This window comes from Physeter macrocephalus, chromosome 16 (assembly GCF_002837175.3).
Source record: "Physeter macrocephalus isolate SW-GA chromosome 16, ASM283717v5, whole genome shotgun sequence".
Classification (NCBI taxonomy): domain Eukaryota; kingdom Metazoa; phylum Chordata; class Mammalia; order Artiodactyla; family Physeteridae; genus Physeter; species Physeter macrocephalus.
The window spans coordinates 20,290,323-20,311,142 of NC_041229.1; the positions used below are offsets into that span (position 1 = coordinate 20,290,323).

The 20,820-nt window shown below is 35.7% G+C and overlaps 1 protein-coding gene across 2 annotated transcripts in view; it reads right to left on the reverse strand.

Annotated features, from left to right (window-relative positions):
• Positions 1 to 20,503, reverse strand: part of SIK2 (salt inducible kinase 2) — a 130,584-nt gene extending 110,081 nt beyond the window's left edge. For both annotated transcript variants that reach the window (XM_007128254.2, XM_007128253.2), the window contains exons 1-3: positions 20,212 to 20,503; positions 8,439 to 8,555; positions 2,418 to 2,481 (exon numbers count right to left, since the gene is read on the reverse strand). In XM_007128254.2, coding sequence (XP_007128316.2) covers positions 2,418 to 2,481; positions 8,439 to 8,555; positions 20,212 to 20,346 — 316 coding nt within the window. In that variant the 5' untranslated portion in view covers positions 20,347 to 20,503. The remainder of the gene's footprint in view (positions 1 to 2,417; positions 2,482 to 8,438; positions 8,556 to 20,211) is intronic.
• Between the last annotated feature and the right edge of the window lie 317 nt (positions 20,504 to 20,820).

Sequence of the window (20,820 nt, forward strand, 5' to 3'; positions counted from 1 at the left end):
ATCAACTCTCCCACTCCACATGTCGCTTTCCTTGCTTTATTTCTATAGCATGTACCACCATCTAGTATACTATACAGTTTACTTATTTTGCATATTGTTTCTCTCCCCACCCTGAAAGGAAAGGTTCCTGAGAAAAGGAATTTTCGTCTGTTTTCTTCATTGTGGTACTCTTCCCACACAGAACACTGTGAGACATATAGTCAGCTTTCAATAAAGATTTCTTGAGGACAATTAATATGGTGTAGCCAGCATTGCAAACCAGATCTTTTTGGCTTCAAAGCCCACACCATTCTATTAAAACTTCAGTTAAGAAGCTTCTAGTTGAAACAAATAGCTAAGGAATTTAAATAACTTGAAGACATAGAAATAGCAACTATCCAAAATGAAATACAGACAGAAAGAGGAATTTTCAAAATTGGAATCAGTGAGCAGTGGGAGGATTTCAAACAGCCTAATATATGTGCAATTGGAGTCTTTGACGAAGAGGCCAGAAAAATAACGGCTGAAAATTTTCTGAATTTGATGGAAACTTAACATTGACAGATTCAAGGAGCTCAATGAACACCAACCATAGAATCATGAAGAAAACCACACAAAGGCACATCATAATCAAATTGTTAAAACCAGTGGTAAACAAAAAATCCTGAAAGCAGCCAGAGGAAAAAAAGGCACATTATATACAGAAGAATAAAGGAAAAAGATGACAGAAGATTTCTTGTCAGAAATAATGCAAATGAGAAGACAGTGGAGCAATATCAGTGGAGCAATATCTTTAAAGCACTGAAAGGAAAAAAGTCAACCTAGAATTACATACCCAGTATGAATACCATTTAAAAATAGACAAAATAAGGATTATTTTAGACATACAAGAGCTGAAAGATTTCATCGCCAACAGACCTGCACTGCAAGAAATGCTAAATAAAGTCCTTCAGGCAGAAGAAAAATGATGCCAGATAAAAATATGTATCTACATAAAGGAATGAAGATGAAAACGCATCTACATACAGAGATGTGGCAATGGTAACTTCACTAGTAAATGTATAAGATTTTTAAAAATACTGAAATCTCTTTAAAACATAATTGACTTTTTAAACAAAAATAATGACACTGTATTTTGTGTTTTATAAAATAGGTATAAATAAAATGTATGACAAGGAAATAAAGGCGAGGAAGGGTTAAACAGAAGTATATTATTGCCAGGTTCTTACACTCTATGTGAAGTGATGAATATTACTTGAAGGTAGACTGTAAGTTAAAGACTTGGATATGAATGTTCATAGCAATTCATGTGTAACAGCCCAAAACTGAAACCAACCCAAATGTCTCTCTATACGTGAATGGATAAGCAACTTGGGGTATATTTAAAAAATTGGGTACTACTTAAAATAAAATGAAACGACATGTTATTACGTGCAACAAAATGGATGAATCATAAAATAATTATACTGAGAGAAAGAAGCCAGACAAAGAAAGGGTACAGACTATATAAGCACCTTTACATAATAAAACTGTAGAAGACATAAACTAACAAACTTTCTGTCTATAGTGACAGAAAACAAATCAGTGCTTGCCTGGTGGTGAGGTGGGGCAAGAAAGATTACAAAGGGTCACAAAGAAACTTCTGTGGTGGTGGTTTGTTTCACAGATCTGTGTGTGAAAACTTATTAAATTGTACACATTATATCTGTGCAATTTACTGTATGTGAATTCTTCAATAAAGCTGTTTAAAAAACAATTTCGGACTAAATTTAGGTTAAAAAACAAAATATTTAGACTACCTACAGTGTTCTTGCTCCATAAAGTAAAAATAAAATAGATGAAAACTAGAACCAATAAAATAGTTATAATTTTTTAAGGGTTAGAATGGATCATAGAAACCAATTAATCAACTATTTTTTTATTAGAGACAAAGGAACTGAGTCCCAGAGAGGTTTAGTGACTTCCCAGAGGTCTTATAGCTAAAGTTAACAGCTTACTAAACTATAAGATCCACAATAGCAGGGACTGTGTTATTTAGGTCACCACTGTATCCCCTACACCTAGTACAATGTCTGAGACATAGTACAAGCTCAATAAATATCTGACTATCTTTACCCTGGAAAGAAAGGTAAAAAGGAAGATAAATGAAAGAAAATCTCCTTTGTAATATGACTGAAAGTTTCCCCCTATCTTTGATTCTCCAATCTCTTTAACACAGATGAGAGAATTAAGCAATAGCTTTAATATCATAAATACAAGAGACTAAATTATATTCCATATTTTTAGCTTACTGGATATTTTATTATATTCTAATGCTTAAACATTTCTAATTCATGTTAGCAACTTTTAAACAAGCAGGAGAATTAATAGAAGATACTCTATTCACAAAGCTTACTGACATTTTCAAATTAAAAAAAAATGGAAAGAAATGTGCTTACCAAAAATTTCTCCATTTTTGGCATATTCTGTCACAAGGTACAACATGCTTTTGGTCTCCATTACCTATTGATAAATAATTCCACATTAGTCTCACAGGAAAAGATTGCAACATTCTATGGAGTTACCTAAATTAAAACTACTAATAAAAGTATCAAGTTATGGGGCTTCCCTGGTGGCGCAGTGGTTGGGAGTCCGCCTGCCGATGCAGGGGACACGGGTCCGTGCCCCGGTCTGGGAAGATCCCACATGCCGCGGAGCGGCTGGGCCCGTGAGCCATGGCTGCTGAGACGGGAGAGGCCGCAACAGTGAGAGGCCCGCGTACCGCAAAAAAAAAAAAAAAAAAAAAGGATCAAGTTATGAATAATTCAGAAGCTGGTGAAGTTTACAAGACTGACAATATCCTTATGCTAATATTTTTGTGAAAAATCTAGCCCCTTCATCTTCCAAATGTGGTCCACAGACGAGCAGTGGAAGCAGCAGCCCTGCCCAGGCTTCTGTGAGAAACGCAAAATCTCAGATCCCATGCCAGACCTACTGACAAAGAATTTTCATTTTAACAAAATCTTCAGGTGATTATAATGCACATTCAAGTTTGAAAAATACTAATATAGGTAACAGGAATTTTGAAGATCAACTTTTTACCTCCTCACTGACTTTTCTAGCTGTGTTATATGGTAGAGCTTATAAAACAGAGCTCAGTTAATCTGGCCTGTAACCTAGCTAATCTGGCACAATGTGGTAGTCCTCCTACTATACTTTCATATTTTTACAAAGTACTGTTATTTTAAAACATTGTTCAAAAGCTTATTCATAGCTCCACTGCTATACACTTTTATTTAAATTAGTTTTTCTAAATTCAGAAAGGAACATACATACTGGCACATGCTAACAATGTAATATTTAACTGCTATCTACTGAAAGGCTAAAAACTAATTTTGCTCTAACATTTAAGTTTAGGACTATTCCTAAAACAGGTCTGAAAACTAAGAGCAACCTACAATTTGGGTCTAAACAAGTCCAACAGTAAGTTAATTTAACTGATTATTGGAGTTCATATAAAGACAGAATTATCATGTGAATCATGGTAGTTTTTTGGTTTGTTTGTTTTGTTTTTTAATTGAAGTATAGTTGAAGAATCATGGTAGTTTTAACCTCAGTTTGAGTTATGGGTCATCAGACTTCTAAGGATGTGATTAGTTTCTTATAAGTATCCTCTTTTTTTTTTTTTTTTTTTTTTTTTGAGAACGCGCAGGCTCAGCGGCCATGGCTCACGGGCCCAGCCGCTCCGCGGCATGTGGGATCTTCCCGGACCGGGGCATGAACCCGTGTCCCCTGCATCGGCAGGCGGACTCCCAACCACTGCGCCACCAGGGAAGCCCTATAAGTATCCTCTTTAGGGAAAAAAAAAGAAGCCTAAAGGGAGAAACACTCTGATATAACTTTGCTCTAAGAGGCCCTTTGCAGTTTTAGGAATTGTTTTGAGTGGCACACCATAGTCTCTCATTCTCAACTAACAGTAATGCTCTCCAATGGTCTCCACATGGTTTACATTGTAAATCTCTACTGATAAAGTCATTTAGCCAAATATATACATGTATGTATGTATACAGGTAAATGTATATATACACATATATGTATATATATTTATGAATATATACACACAGAGACACAAATTACATACCTGTGCCATTTTATAAATATACTGTATATATTATAAGAGGCACACAAGAAGATAAATATAAAAGATAAACAGAATTAGAAGTTCTAATATTTTCTTATTATACCCCAAGGGACACTTGTGCTAACTACAATTTGAGTGCACAGAGTGGTGTGCTAGCACTAGCTCTCTGAGGAAAAAAAAAAAGAGCCTGACTTGTAAACCAATTTCTGTGGTGTAAAAATACTCCTACCATCGCTGATTTTGAGCTATTGACACTAACATGGTGTTAACTGGCTCACAAAACTTCTGAAAATTTAACAATCAGCTCTCACAAGCAAGTACAGGCTGAGCCCAGCACACCACTAGGTACACACATCATACTTTGGAGATCAAAGTCATTGACTAGCATACTGTAACATTTTAGCTTAAAAACAGTTTTCCAATATAAAAATTCTAAATATTAATGAATAGAAATATAAAAAAGGGTTTTGTATTACATTGTCATTCTTAAACATAAATTACTCTTCAAAAATCTGAGAAAAATCTTCCTTTTACAAAAACATGGCTTGGGCTTCCCTGGTGGTGCAGTGGTTAAGAATCCACCTGCCAATGCGGGGGACATGGGTTCGAGCCCTGGTCCGGGAAGATCCCACATGCCGTGGAGCAACTAATCCCGTGCACCACAACTACTGAGCCTGCGCTCTAGAGCCCGCAAGCCACAACTACTGAGCCCGTGTGCTACAACTACTGAAGCCTGTGCACCTAGAGCCTACACTCCGCAACAAGAGAAGCCACCGCAATGAGAGGCCTGCGCACCGCAGTGAAGAGTTGTCCCTGCTAACCACAGCTAGAGAAAGCCCACGCGCAGCAGTGAAGACCCAACGCAGCCAAAAATAAAATAAATAAAATAAATAAAATTTAAAAACAACAAAAAAAAACCCATGGCTTTACACTTGAAAGAGGTGCAGCTTATTTTACAAAAACTGTATCTTAATAAAGTTAATTAAAAAAAATAACTTACTTTATCTGATAAAAGAACCCCCCCAAAATAAACATTTGGCTCTAGCTATTATAAGTATGCCACTAAGTAATATACTATTTTAGCCTTTGTATTTCATAAAACATAATATATTTTTTAAGCAAAACTGCCATATCCTCATTAATGGTACCACCACCAAAACCCAGCAGGTTTAAGCATGTTATCATAAACGCACAACTACAAACTTTGTAATCAAATAACTTACAATCTGAGAGACAACTTAAAATTAAGCTGCTAGTAGTTTTTTATTTCCTAATTTTTAATTTAAATATAGAAAAATGGATGTATTCATGTGAATAAAAGCATATAGTTATCTTTTTATAGACTGAAAAAACTAACATAAAAGAGAAAAATGATGATGTAAGAGTATTGAATGTGAAAAGCATGGAGAGGTGTAAAGCTATGTCATACCTGATAAAGTTTGATTATGTGAGGGTGGTCTAACATTTTCATTATTTGTACTTCTCGATAGATTTTCTCAAGGTTCACTGCATCCAGCTGAGACTTATCTATTATTTTTATCGCCACCTGCATCCCAGACACAAATAAATACAATTAGTATACAATGGTTAACATTTCCAGTTAAGAATCTTTTAAAAAAATGACATCTAAAACTTCGCCTGTAGGTCCCTGTGACGATGATAACTAGCTTAAATTCAATGCTCATTCATTCATCATTCAACAAGTATTTCTTAAACATCTACCATGTATAAGTCACTGTGGCAGATTGTTTGGGAGTGTCTTTAATGTGCTATGAAGAATAACCCTGCAAAGTTACTTTAATAAAACATACTTCTCTTTCAGTACAACTATAACTCCTTATTCCATTTAAAAACCGAAGAAATAAAATCTCAGCAGTTTCAATTAGTTATCATCCCACTGCAAAGTACCTATAAACAAATGATCAGCCAAGTAAAAGATAGTTTCTTTTATACTGAAATACAATTGTTCTAGAAAAGCAAGTGATAGGTTCCAAAGCATAGAGATATACCTTTCCGGAAAAAAACTAAGTGTAAATAATTAAAACTCATCTACATGAAAAGATACCAATTGGATTAAATTTTGTTTTAAAAATCAAATGCAAAAACTCAAATGTTAGTAATCACACAAATTTTTACTTCCTTAAAGGAATTTGATTTCAAAGAACGTGGCCTCTTCCTGTCATAACTAGATAGGAACCCAAACCACTCAAAAGTTAACAATTTGAAGGAAATGCATCTGAAGGTGAATAACTAGGTAGTCAGAAATCAACAATCGCGTACTTTCTTCACGGAACCAAAAAGAACTAATTTTTTAAAATCAGTATTTGGCATTTGGTTAGGAAATAAGCCATTCTGACTCAGATAAAACTTTCAGATAATTGGGAACCACCCAAACTTTAGTAAGTTGTGAAGAAACTCTGAAATGTACTTCACATTCTACCCAAAAGCATTCTGAACATAATTCGGTCTTATGTTGTTGTTTCAGGGTAATTTTTTAATATCAATTATTGTATGTGGTATAATAGTTCAATACTCCTAAAAGGTAACCAAGAAAATAGGACTCAACCTGTCAACTCACTTAATTCCCTTAGGCTCCTGTTAATACATTTTTTCTTCTTTCCTTACAGTTGCCCTGTCCTTTCCTGTTATCTTTTAAAGTTCTACTGTAAGGTTTACTTCTTACCTTTCTCTATTTCTATTTTGCTGTCCATAGCTTGTTTCCTAATTTGAATTAATTGTAACTCATAGAAGAACTCAAGCTTCCCAAGGGAAATAAGATTACTAAACATGACAGGTAAAATTAAATTTATTGCCTAAGAAGAAAGGGGGTAGCTCCTCTAGGCAGTAAAGTTTGCAGGTTTTGTGATAGCTATTTTCATTATGTTTGGTGGTATTTTATTTATTCCCATATCAAAATATTCTAGAAAGTAAAAAGTTCTAAACTTTGACTGCTAGAGAAGTGACTGATTAATATTGTACTTGCTAGTAGGAACATTACTCAACCACCTCAAACCAATACATGTAAGGTGACCACCCTGCCCAACTATAGTATGATAGAATACAGGATTATCAGTTATTTTGGGTAACTTTGGGTAAAAGCTGCCAGATGAAAAGATAAGTGAATATTTTAATTTCCTCAACATTCCTTAGGAAGGTAACATGGAGTTTCACAGACATGCATATTTTGAAGAAAATTTCTTGCCCTACAATTTCTAGAGTGCATCTACAACCAATAGTCCCTCCCAAACAAAAAGCTTTTATAATGAAATGGGTCACAATTATCTAATAAATAGAAAAAAAAATAAATCAAAAGGAATCATGGTTTAAAAAATCTCAGCATGATTACTGTCATTAAGAAAAATTTTTATTATATATATCTTGAGCATCATATTTAATGTTAAAGAAAAAGTTTAAATACTAAATACCAATTAAAGCGAGGTATGACCAAGAGGGTTCTCCTCTTTGATACTCTTTTGGAATCTGGGCCTCATATAATGAGAAAGTGGGACATGGGTTCGAGCCCTGGTCCGGGAAGATCCCACATGCCGTGGAGCAACTAATCCCGTGCACCACAACTACTGAGCCTGCGCTCTAGAGCCCGCAAGCCACAACTACTGAGCCCGTGTGCTACAACTACTGAAGCCTGTGCACCTAGAGCCTACACTCCGCAACAAGAGAAGCCACCGCAATGAGAGGCCTGCGCACCGCAGTGAAGAGTTGTCCCTGCTAACCACAGCTAGAGAAAGCCCACGCGCAGCAGTGAAGACCCAACGCAGCCAAAAATAAAATAAATAAAATAAATAAAATTTAAAAACAACAAAAAAAAACCCATGGCTTTACACTTGAAAGAGGTGCAGCTTATTTTACAAAAACTGTATCTTAATAAAGTTAATTAAAAAAAATAACTTACTTTATCTGATAAAAGAACCCCCCCAAAATAAACATTTGGCTCTAGGTATTATAAGTATGCCACTAAGTAATATACTATTTTAGCCTTTGTATTTCATAAAACATAATATATTTTTTAAGCAAAACTGCCATATCCTCATTAATGGTACCACCACCAAAACCCAGCAGGTTTAAGCATGTTATCATAAACGCACAACTACAAACTTTGTAATCAAATAACTTACAATCTGAGAGACAACTTAAAATTAAGCTGCTAGTAGTTTTTTATTTCCTAATTTTTAATTTAAATATAGAAAAATGGATGTATTCATGTGAATAAAAGCATATAGTTATCTTTTTATAGATTGAAAAAACTAACATAAAAGAGAAAAATGATGATGTAAGAGTATTGAATGTGAAAAGCATGGAGAGGTGTAAAGCTATGTCATACCTGATAAAGTTTGATTATGTGAGGGTGGTCTAACATTTTCATTATTTGTACTTCTCGATAGATTTTCTCAAGGTTCACTGCATCCAGCTGAGACTTATCTATTATTTTTATCGCCACCTGCATCCCAGACACAAATAAATACAATTAGTATACAATGGTTAACATTTCCAGTTAAGAATCTTTTAAAAAAATGACATCTAAAACTTCGCCTGTAGGTCCCTGTGACGATGATAACTAGCTTAAATTCAATGCTCATTCATTCATCATTCAACAAGTATTTCTTAAACATCTACCATGTATAAGTCACTGTGGCAGATTGTTTGGGAGTGTCTTTAATGTGCTATGAAGAATAACCCTGCAAAGTTACTTTAATAAAACATACTTCTCTTTCAGTACAACTATAACTCCTTATTCCATTTAAAAACCGAAGAAATAAAATCTCAGCAGTTTCAATTAGTTATCATCCCACTGCAAAGTACCTATAAACAAATGATCAGCCAAGTAAAAGATAGTTTCTTTTATACTGAAATACAATTGTTCTAGAAAAGCAAGTGATAGGTTCCAAAGCATAGAGATATACCTTTCCGGAAAAAAACTAAGTGTAAATAATTAAAACTCATCTACATGAAAAGATACCAATTGGATTAAATTTTGTTTTAAAAATCAAATGCAAAAACTCAAATGTTAGTAATCACACAAATTTTTACTTCCTTAAAGGAATTTGATTTCAAAGAACGTGGCCTCTTCCTGTCATAACTAGATAGGAACCCAAACCACTCAAAAGTTAACAATTTGAAGGAAATGCATCTGAAGGTGAATAACTAGGTAGTCAGAAATCAACAATCGCGTACTTTCTTCACGGAACCAAAAAGAACTAATTTTTTAAAATCAGTATTTGGCATTTGGTTAGGAAATAAGCCATTCTGACTCAGATAAAACTTTCAGATAATTGGGAACCACCCAAACTTTAGTAAGTTGTGAAGAAACTCTGAAATGTACTTCACATTCTACCCAAAAGCATTCTGAACATAATTCGGTCTTATGTTGTTGTTTCAGGGTAATTTTTTAATATCAATTATTGTATGTGGTATAATAGTTCAATACTCCTAAAAGGTAACCAAGAAAATAGGACTCAACCTGTCAACTCACTTAATTCCCTTAGGCTCCTGTTAATACATTTTTTCTTCTTTCCTTACAGTTGCCCTGTCCTTTCCTGTTATCTTTTAAAGTTCTACTGTAAGGTTTACTTCTTACCTTTCTCTATTTCTATTTTGCTGTCCATAGCTTGTTTCCTAATTTGAATTAATTGTAACTCATAGAAGAACTCAAGCTTCCCAAGGGAAATAAGATTACTAAACATGACAGGTAAAATTAAATTTATTGCCTAAGAAGAAAGGGGGTAGCTCCTCTAGGCAGTAAAGTTTGCAGGTTTTGTGATAGCTATTTTCATTATGTTTGGTGGTATTTTATTTATTCCCATATCAAAATATTCTAGAAAGTAAAAAGTTCTAAACTTTGACTGCTAGAGAAGTGACTGATTAATATTGTACTTGCTAGTAGGAACATTACTCAACCACCTCAAACCAATACATGTAAGGTGACCACCCTGCCCAACTATAGTATGATAGAATACAGGATTATCAGTTATTTTGGGTAACTTTGGGTAAAAGCTGCCAGATGAAAAGATAAGTGAATATTTTAATTTCCTCAACATTCCTTAGGAAGGTAACATGGAGTTTCACAGACATGCATATTTTGAAGAAAATTTCTTGCCCTACAATTTCTAGAGTGCATCTACAACCAATAGTCCCTCCCAAACAAAAAGCTTTTATAATGAAATGGGTCACAATTATCTAATAAATAGAAAAAAAAATAAATCAAAAGGAATCATGGTTTAAAAAATCTCAGCATGATTACTGTCATTAAGAAAAATTTTTATTATATATATCTTGAGCATCATATTTAATGTTAAAGAAAAAGTTTAAATACTAAATACCAATTAAAGCGAGGTATGACCAAGAGGGTTCTCCTCTTTGATACTCTTTTGGAATCTGGGCCTCATATAATGAGAAAGTGAAAAATATATGTTATCTAATTAAATTTTATTAAGTTATAAACTTCATTATTTAACTGTTCTCAGCCAAAAAATTCTCTAATGACAAAATATAATTCTCTTCTCAATTTTATCTTGGGTCACAGACTGTATGTATGTGGACCACAAGGCTATATATTTATATCTTCACACTGTTACCCTTTGTTTGTAAGGCTGCTTTCAGAGGATTATGAAAAAGTAGACTGTGTGTTAGCATGCTCCTTGTAATAGTTAGGGCTAGTCTAACTGCTATAACAAGTAGACCCCCAAAACGTATACTGATTTGAACACAACGTAAGTTTATTTTTCATGCAGCAAACGTGGACGGGTAAAGAAGTTAGCAGGTAGCCCTCTTCCATGCAGGCATACGAGGTATACAAGGAGTCTTTATTACCTTTAAAGGGTTAAATAAAGATGGTAAAGGGTAAAGGATAGAGAGTCCTGGGAATTCCCAGGTGGTCCAGTGCCTAGGACTCGGTGCTTTCACTTCAGGGGGCCCGGGTTCAATCCCTGGTCGAGGAACTAAGATCCCACAAGCCACGCAGCACATGGCCAAAGAAAAAAAAGGATAGACAACCCTGAAGGTTGTCCCCATTTCAGTCAGACAGAAGGAGAAAAAAGCTTGGAGGAGCCCTCCTGAGAGGTTTTTATGGGCCAGCCCTGGAAGAGGCACACAATAGTTAAAACTTAGTCATATGACCATACCTAAATGTAAGGGAGGCCAAAAAACATTTGAGCTGTAGGTCCAGGAAGAAGAGGAAAGAGTGGATTTTTGGTGATCAGCTAATCATCTCTGCTATACTCTTCCAGGTAATTTCTTAACAACGGGACTCTTTACCAAGTACTTCCCAGAAGTATGATGATGACTTTCACAACCGTACAGCACTTTTTAACAAGATACTTTCACATATTTTATCTCATTTATATCTCAATTTTTTGAAGTAAATGGAACAAGCAGTACACTCATGATTTGATGAAACTGAGGTTCAAAAGATGTTACATAACCTACAAAGGTTCTAAAGCTCAAGTGAATTAATGGGAAAAAAAACCACAGGCCTTCTAACTTCAAGTTCCATCTTTTCACTCTTCAATGAGCCTATTATTCACACATTTACTGAGCACCTGTTGTATGCCCGGAATTATGCCCAGGATACAAAAATGAACAATATCTGATTCCTACCTTCAAGGAACTTAATAGGTCTGTGAGAACACATTTTGGAAAACAAATTTAATGAACAACAACAACAACAACAAAAATCTGCATTGGGGGATTTCCCCAATGTTGTACAAAATTCTGAATTTACAAAAGAGTTGTGCTCCACTAGTTCATTTTAAAGATAACTATGAACTTAGATTTCTGGGAACTTCCTCGCTGCATCCCTTCTCTACTTAGTTCCAAACATAGTACCAAGGACAAAATCTCACGGTTACAACGAAGTCAAGCAAGGGACTCCAAATCAAAGGATCCTTTTTTGGTGTTGATCATCTAAATTATTCAACTCTCTAATTCCCAATTATGCATAATACAATATCTTTTAAAAACCTTCAATGAATTTATACGGTGATAAAAAATTAATATTTCTTCTGCTAGGAAACAAAAGGAAGGTTTCCTACACAACTTTGGAGAGTGTATTGGATAAACTAGGATAATTACTATCAAACTAAATCCCATGTAAAGTAGCAACACTGGATATTCAACCTCATAAATAGGAAAATGTATTTATACATAATATAATGTTATATGTCAATTATATCTCAAAGATACTTTTTCAAATTATATTCATAAAGATGAAAAACACCCTTGTGAGCTAAAATTCAATGAGATGGTTACTTTTATATATTGTTAGTAGGAATATAAAATAGGTTTTAATTTTTCTGGAAGGTGATTTGGCAATCCTTAGCAAGAACCTTAAAAATCATCCATCCCATTTAGCCTAAGGCTTCTATTTCTGAGCATTTATTTGTAGAAAATAATCTGAAATGATGATGAAGATTTATGTGTAAATATATTCAAGAGTATTGTTTATAATATAAAAAACATAAACAATAATTGGGAAATAAGTACATGATTTATGGTAGGTTTATATTATGACCGTTATACAGCTATTAAAATAGTTCCTTTTAATAATACGGAGAAATGACGAGACTAAAATATTAAATTAAAAAATAAGGATATCATTGCAGTCTCAACACAAGGTATATATAGAAAAAGACCAATAAAAACTAGATATAAATATGACAAAAATGTTATTGGTGGGTGAAAAAAAAATCATGAATTATTCTATTTTCCTGATTTACTTTTCAGTGCAATTTTTCTTCAATGAGCGTGAACTACTTTTCTAATAAGAAAAAAAAAGAAAAGCGAAATGAAGTTATATTTATTATATATGCTAACTTCTCCATCTGTGAAACATTAGTCATTTGCATTTTACCATTTTTCTAAGTTCTCTATAAAATGGTTATATTATTTAATAAGATTTAAATATTAATTATGAAGACCATATATATAGAAATGTTTCCAACAATGTTAAGTAAAAAAAAAATGTAAAAGTAACAACTATGTAAAATACAAATTTGCAAGGAAGACAAAGAATTAAATGTAAGAGCAGAAATGAAATAGTGTTAAGCTGATGGATAAAAGGGATTTTTTCAATTTTCAAAATGTAATTTAATGGTAATCGTATACTTTTTGATACTTTTAGAAAAAATTATTTCACTACTCACAAAAGAAATATTAATCTCATGCACTTAAAGAAACCACACACAAAACTGGCTTTGGGGGACTTTATAAGGAAGTTACACAATAAGAGCTATCCTTCTAGTAAAAAATCAGAAAGGATTAACATATGTTTGCTGTCTCAGGTAATATGTGTTTCAGTGCTATTTACTACTATACTAATATACTAATTCTACACTGTCCTGAAGTACCAAGTAGCAAAATCCTTACCATATAATTAGACCTCTGAAATTTAAAAAATGAACGCACTTTTCAAGCTTATACATCAAATCACAGGTAGAATCAGAACATACCAGGCTATTGTTTGAATAGTGATTGTGATTGAGTGGTCTACAATGAAAGGGTTTCTGAAAGCAGTAAAGTCAATAATAAAACTGACATGGAGTTCTCCAGTTATCCTTTAAGAATAAATAAATTCAACTTTTTTTCCAGTTTAAAATTTGACTTTTAAAATGTAAGAATTTATACAATAAAATAAATCCTCATTAAAATTTAATCTGACTTTTATAATGGTGGGTAAGGAAAAGAGATTGGAGGAAAGGTAAATGTCACTACACTTTTAGATCCATAAAAATTGAACAGAGAATTTTTAAGACTATAAAAGAAGTGATTAAAAATAATCTATCTTTAAAAGTACTTAAATAAATCAACAAAAACACAACTCAATTAAAAAAACTGGCCAAAAGACAAAAAGCAATTCACAAAGGAAATGTAAACAGTCATCTTATAAAACTGTGTAATCAAAGGAAATCAAAGAAATGCAAATTCAAATAAAAATATTGTTTTTCCCTATCAAACTGGGAAAGATTTTAAAAATATGCATTCTTCCTGACAAAAATTATTAGGTACTCCTTTTTTGGAGGTAATTTGGCATCTCATGCCATCAGATATGGATGTAAGGACATACTCCCTGACCCAAGAATTCCACTGCTATGGGATTATCCTGAGGAAATAATCTGATAGATGCACAAAGATATATATACAGGAATGCGCTCTGAAATATTATTTTAGAAAGAGAAACAGCAAGAGAGAGAAATAATCTAAATGTTCAATAACAGGAAATTGATTAAATGAAATACAGAGAGTCATATGCAAGGATACTATTTAACCATGCTTTAGACATTATTTTTTTAAACTTGGGGAAATGTTAATAACATATTTAGTAAAAAACACAGATTATATGTATAGATGACATCAATTTTATTATATATATTAAATATATGTGAATAGCTAAGAGGATATGAACCAAATATTAACAGTGGTTGTCTCTTGGTCTGGATGGTGTTATTAAAATAAGAATGTTTATTTTCTTCTTCAAGTTTTTCAACAATGTCTACAAAGAACATGCATATCTTTTGTAATTGGGGGAAAAACACATAAATACTATGTTTACTTTAAAGAAGAAAAAACAAATTTTCAGTTTAATTCATCCAAGATTCACATGTTAATCTGTTTAAAGTATTTTAAAAATGTTTTTTAAAATGAAAAGTTTCTAAAAAAAAAAAAAAAGAGAAGAAAAGTTTCTGATGAAATTCCCAAATGTAACTGTCTTTCACGCTTCCAATAAACTCAAACTGGATATATGGGCTGCTTCTCTTTGAAGGGTGGGAAGGCATTCTCCACAAATGTACTGTATAAAGGAACTTTTACATAAATGACGTATTTTAAAAATATGGAGGTGGAAAGTAGAAGAGGTATTAGGTACACTAAAGAGGAAAGAAAGATATCTTAATGAATTTCTGGAATCCATTTGGCTCCAAGGAAATGAATCTGCCATCAGTAGTGGGCCATAAATCAAATATCATCATGTGAATGCAGGAATCGAGGCCAGTTTCAGTTATTTCCAAATAAATGGTTTCTTAATTGCCTGATGACTGGGACAGAATTTCCCAGTGGAATTAAAAGCAGAATGCATGAAACTCTGTTAAGTATTTCTACAGAATATAAAAATTTATACAACTCTTATTTTGCATGTTTGTCTCCCCCTCCTCCCAAAGAACAGATCATTCTGAACAATATGTAGCAGAAAAAACTTGTCAAATTTTACTTGTCTGGAGTGCCAAGAAACTAAAGAACAATTTCTAGTAAAGCATATATGTTCCATGAAAAATCTAATTTTTATTTCAACACACAGTTAAAGATCATACATAGGCCTAGATGCAAACATTACTGGTTAACTTATTTGATAACAATTCCTCCTGTTGCACATAGTACAGCTGCTTCTTGACATCTGGAATATTTTACAGAACAAGATTAACACCAAGACTACAGAGAGGAGTCTTAAAATTTTAAAGCAAAATATAAAATTCAAATGTATTAAAAAACTGAGTTCTCGGGCTTCCCTGGTGGCGCAGTGGTTGAGAATCCGCCTGCCGATGCAGGGGACACGGGTTCGTGCCCCGGTCCGGGAAGATCCCACATGCCGCGGAGCGGCTGGGCCCGTGAGCCACGGCCGCTGAGCCTGCGCGTCCGGAGCCTGCGCTCCGCAACGGGAGAGGCCACAACAGTGAGAGGCCCGCATACCGAGAAAAAAAAAAAAAAAATTGAGTTCTCTTCTTCAAGAAATACCATAATCAGGGTGTAACATGCCCTTCTTTTGTTTCTACCTTTTTTGCTCTAAAAATGCAATTTTGTACTTAACTATTTGGAAAGCTTTAAAAATGCTTACATTTTAAGGTAGTAGTTAGTTTGCGAATTATGCCTAAATATAAAAGCGCCCAAATGCACACAGAATGATTTTCAGTGAAAAAAGCAGTTTTTGAAAGTCCCTTGCTATGCTATATATTCCAGATTTTCTTAATTATAAGTAATACCTACATGCCATTTTAATAAAATAATTTTCAGAACCTGTGTGAAATATCTTTAAGATTCCACGGACCACACATTTATATGCTCTTTAGCCAAGCAACAAAAGAGGTATGGTATTGAGGAAAACTCAATTATCTCTCACAGAAAAGGTGTGAAAATAACTAATGATGGTTATCTCTGGGTGGTGATATTATAGTTAATTCTTTTAATTTATCTTCACTTTAAAAAATGTTCAATAATAAACATGATAGATTTGATAATAAAAATACACTATTTCTTTAATGTAAAAACAATACCTTCTTACTTGGTAATTTCCCTTCTAGGAATTTACCTCCAATCTCTCCCCCCTAAAATAATTGAAAATGCAGATACAGAGTTATATACATAAAAATTATTCGCTGCAAATTATTTATTGTAAGTGAAAACTTGAAACTGCATAATGTTAAATAAGAAAATTGTTAAGTAAAATAGGATTCATCTACAAGGTAGAACACTATGCAGCTATTAAAAATGTTTAATAAAGTTATATATAATAAGCAAAATGTTTAGGCTATAATGATAAGTGGAAAAAGAAGATACAATTTATATAAGTGTATCTACCATGTGATCTCATCTCTGTGGACAAAAAAGCATTAAAATAAAAAGAAGGACTGGAGGGAAATATGCCATAATGTTAAGAATGATTTATTTCCACTGAAGGAGGAATTACACATGTACTTTTTTGTGCACTATACTCTTCTTGATATTTTCTACAGCAAGACTATGTTTCTTTTATAGAGACAAAATAGTTTAAGGGCACAAATGACTTTTCTGAAATTTTACTTAACAGACAAAAAAACAACAACAAAAAACTAGTCATATGCTTAGTTAGAGGGAAAAAGTTCTTTACTAATGCAGTATTAATAAAATACACTTCTCAAGGGCACTCACAGCATAGCAAACTAGCAACCACTACTGCCTAAAATAGTTTAACAGTCTAAATGTTATTATTCTTTTCCATTATGTTAATTTTATAAAATTAGCTACTTTAATTCATAAATCACAAACCAATACTACAAAGCTTTTATGAAGTATTATATTAAGAAGCTGGATTCTACCATCACCTGCCTTCCCTTTTGTGTGTAAAATTTACATAGAGATCTAACATGAGAACACTGCTTCAGATGATGATGTAATTATATTTCTTAAACAATGTTAAGCTATTTGATAGATTAGACCAAAATGAAGATCCCTTTTGTCTACTGATTTTTTTTCCCACCTAAAAGGCAGTATTGGATCTCCCAAGCTCTGTGAAAATACATCATTTTTGAGTGATACATAACAAGAGACGGAGAACCAATTAAAAATAAAAGGGTCCAACTGTCATCACTTAGCTGTTTAAACTGAACCCTAAAATTTGCCTGGAGTTCAAACTTGGGAAAAAAGACCCTTACATTTTAAAACACACAAACTAATATTGAAAGCTTTTTAAAGCTTTCCAAATAGTTAAGTACAAAATTGCATTTTTAGAGCAAAGGTAGAAACAAAAGAAGGGCATATTACACCCCGATTATGGTATTTCTTGAAGAAGAGAACTCAATATATAGTGCATACTATGTTGAAGAAATTTTTCTAAGCAGTAAGTATAATCATGATATTTTATTGATATTGTTCTTTATGCCATATTAATTGTTCTCACTATAATTACTGTATGTTCAGCAATGAGAACCTCAAATAATGTTAAACAACACTTTAAAGTTTCCACTATCCATCTTACTTATAGTATTTGAGGTAGGTGTTGTATTTATTAAAGATACAAATATTTCCCAGTGAATAAATATAACAAATACTGCTTTAAAAATCCTCATTAACAAATAGCAAACTACAGTAAGAAACAATTGCATCTGTGCTAAACAATTCTTAATGAAAATTACCACAAAAGTTCATAGAGCAACTTTATAAAACTTGACATGTACAGGAACTTTTCTCTTCATTACTCCAGTTACACTAAATTACAACACTCATACTCACCCATTTTAAATTCACACTATTTCTTTTTAAATGTTAAGAACACTTTCCTTAGAAAAGCACCGATAGATGGGTTCCTCGGACTAGAAATTTAGCTTTTACCTTAAATCATTTTACCCAAATATACTATGCACACAATTCAGGATCTGAGTGCTCTTTCATGATCTGACCTGTGCCTTCAATTACAAATGCGTTGATCTCACTGATAGCCAAACCATGATACCACTCCACACTGCCCCCTAGCCCTACAAAATATATCAGTTTAAAAGTTACGGTTTGAAAGGACAACCTCAAGAAAAAGTGTCAGTCACTTATCAGCTCCCCTTAAGCCGTTCTTAAATAGATACTATATTACCTAAATTTGACCTAATAAGTAACAGCTGACAATTAAATCCTTCAATTAATACTGATAAGAGCTGATGAGAAGAAAATATTATGTCCTGATGGGTTTGGAATTCAACCACCTAACAATGTAGTTCAAAAGTTCTGTAGAAGTCCTTTGTGAAATTTGTTTGCTTTTTAGAGTCATTAAGCAAGGACCCATATAAAAATACACATTACAAATGCCTTCTTTTCATGTAATTAAAGGGCAAATAGCATGGCATTGGGCCATGGTTCTTTGGAGGAATGGAATTAATTACTTCGTTTTTAAAAATGCTGGGATCAGATTAAGTAATCTCACTATAGTCACATTATTTATCATTACAAACTTAACCTAAATTTCTAACTCTGGTAAATTTGTGAGAGGAAAATTTGTGATCTTGGTCCTGGTGCTAAAAAAATAAGTCGGATTTCGGCTGCCTCAGGATAAGCAGGGGAGGGCAAAAAGTGAGGATGACACAATGACATATGCCCCTTCTTTTTGGAAGTGGAATTCTTCACATTAAGCAAAACTTCTAAGAACAACAGCTACAAAAATCTCTCTAGTTTTCAAATGTCCTTTACCTTACACAGCCAGTCTGAAAAAGAATCCTATGTTATTTCATATCCGAACCCTGGTACATTTCGCACTAATAAGGGGAAACACTGAATAGGATGAAAACTGGAAGAAAGAAAAAAACTGAAAAAGGGTGAAACTCCAGAACAACTACAATGAGGCACAGTAGAGTACCTCAAAAACACAAGGTTTTATTCTAAAGAACGGTTTTGTTTCTACCGTTTTTCTAAAGTATTTAATTTGCACGTCTTAAAATAGAGACCCTGAGGAGAGAAGCTCGAAGCGGTGAAAGGAAGGGGGGGCGGGTTAGGTAAGAACAGAGACTTGCGAGAAAATATGTGCGGTGCATTAGAATATGCAATGGAGAGGGGGATGCTAGCTTCACCGTCAGGAAGCAGTCGAGGGCTTTATGAGTAGAGAGGCAGAATATGCTGCGGCTTAAGGAACGCGTATTCACAGCCAGAATGCACACCTGGTAAAGGGATAACCTAGGATAAGAAAGACCAACCCACCAACTGTGCAAATGCAGAGATGACCATTTTAACCAGCTCTATTGTCTGGAGCAATAGGTGGAAATGCCTCACGCACGAGATAAACTAGCCTGACACTAAGTCAGAGATACTGTCTGGAAAAAAGAGAGAGAGAAGATGGACAGTGGCGGCCCGGCCAGTGGCCCCTTCCTCGCGCGGGGGAGGGGCGCCGGGGTCCCGGGAGCCGCGCGAAGCCCAGTCCGGGGAGTCTGAGCACAGGCGGTCCCCTCCTCGGGGCTGGCGACGTCTCTCACCGCGCAGCCCAGGAGCACGGAGACTTCCCCTCCCACCCCACCCCCAGCTGAAAGCAGGGAAGACGCGGAACTTGGGCTCCAGAGCGGAGGCCACAGACCAGGTCACGGCTCGGGTGGGAGGCTCTGGGTGAAATTCCGTGTGGCCACGATGGTGGCCTAGGAAAGGCAAAGCCCCTGCTGGTCGGGCTTCCAATCGGACGACACTGGGGTCCGGGTGACGCGGCCCCGGTCGCTGCGGCGCTCACCGACCCCTGGACCTCCTGGGTCCTCACACTCCCAGGCCCTCTCGCCTCAGCTAGTGACCCGGCCTCTCGGATCTCCCCAGGCCCCCGCTGCGGCCGCCCCTCTCGGTCAAGCTCCTCTCCAGAACCCTCGCCTCGGACGCTCCCGCCGAGCCCCGGGCCGCACCTCCGTCCTGGTGATCCGGTGTCGCCCCAGCTTCACCACAGCGAAGTTGCCTTTGCCCAGCGTGCCCTCGATTTCGTAGAACCCCACCCGGACCGGCCCGCGCTGCAAGTGCCTCGGGCCATCCGCCATGACCATGCTGGGCCCCGCTGCTAGACACTGCGGACTGGAGCGCGGGCTGGAGGGCGGCGGGCAGGCGGGCTGGCTGCTCAGCTCCGCTCGGGCGACGGCCGCTCCGCTCACTCCTTCGCTCAGTCCCTCCCGCTCCGCAGGGCCCAGCCAGGCGCGCGCTGCCGCTGACGTGCGCCGACGTCAGGGGGCCGGAGAAGAGGGGCGGGGGCGGGACCGGGCCTCGATTGGTCACCATGGCGACCGGAGCACCGCGGACGTCCGCGGGCTGGCAGGCGGGTGTGAGGGAGGGCAGATGGGCGGGGCCTGGACGGCGCGTTTCTTCCGGGCTACGGCGCCCTCCATGATCCCCGCCGCCTCGCCGCTGCCAGGGGCGGGATAGCAGCCCGGCCCGCCCAGATCCTCCGCCACCCAGCCGAAGGGCAAGAGCGAGCCCTGGTGGGCGGAGCGGAGGGCTGCAGAGACCTGGGTCTGGCTCGGGTC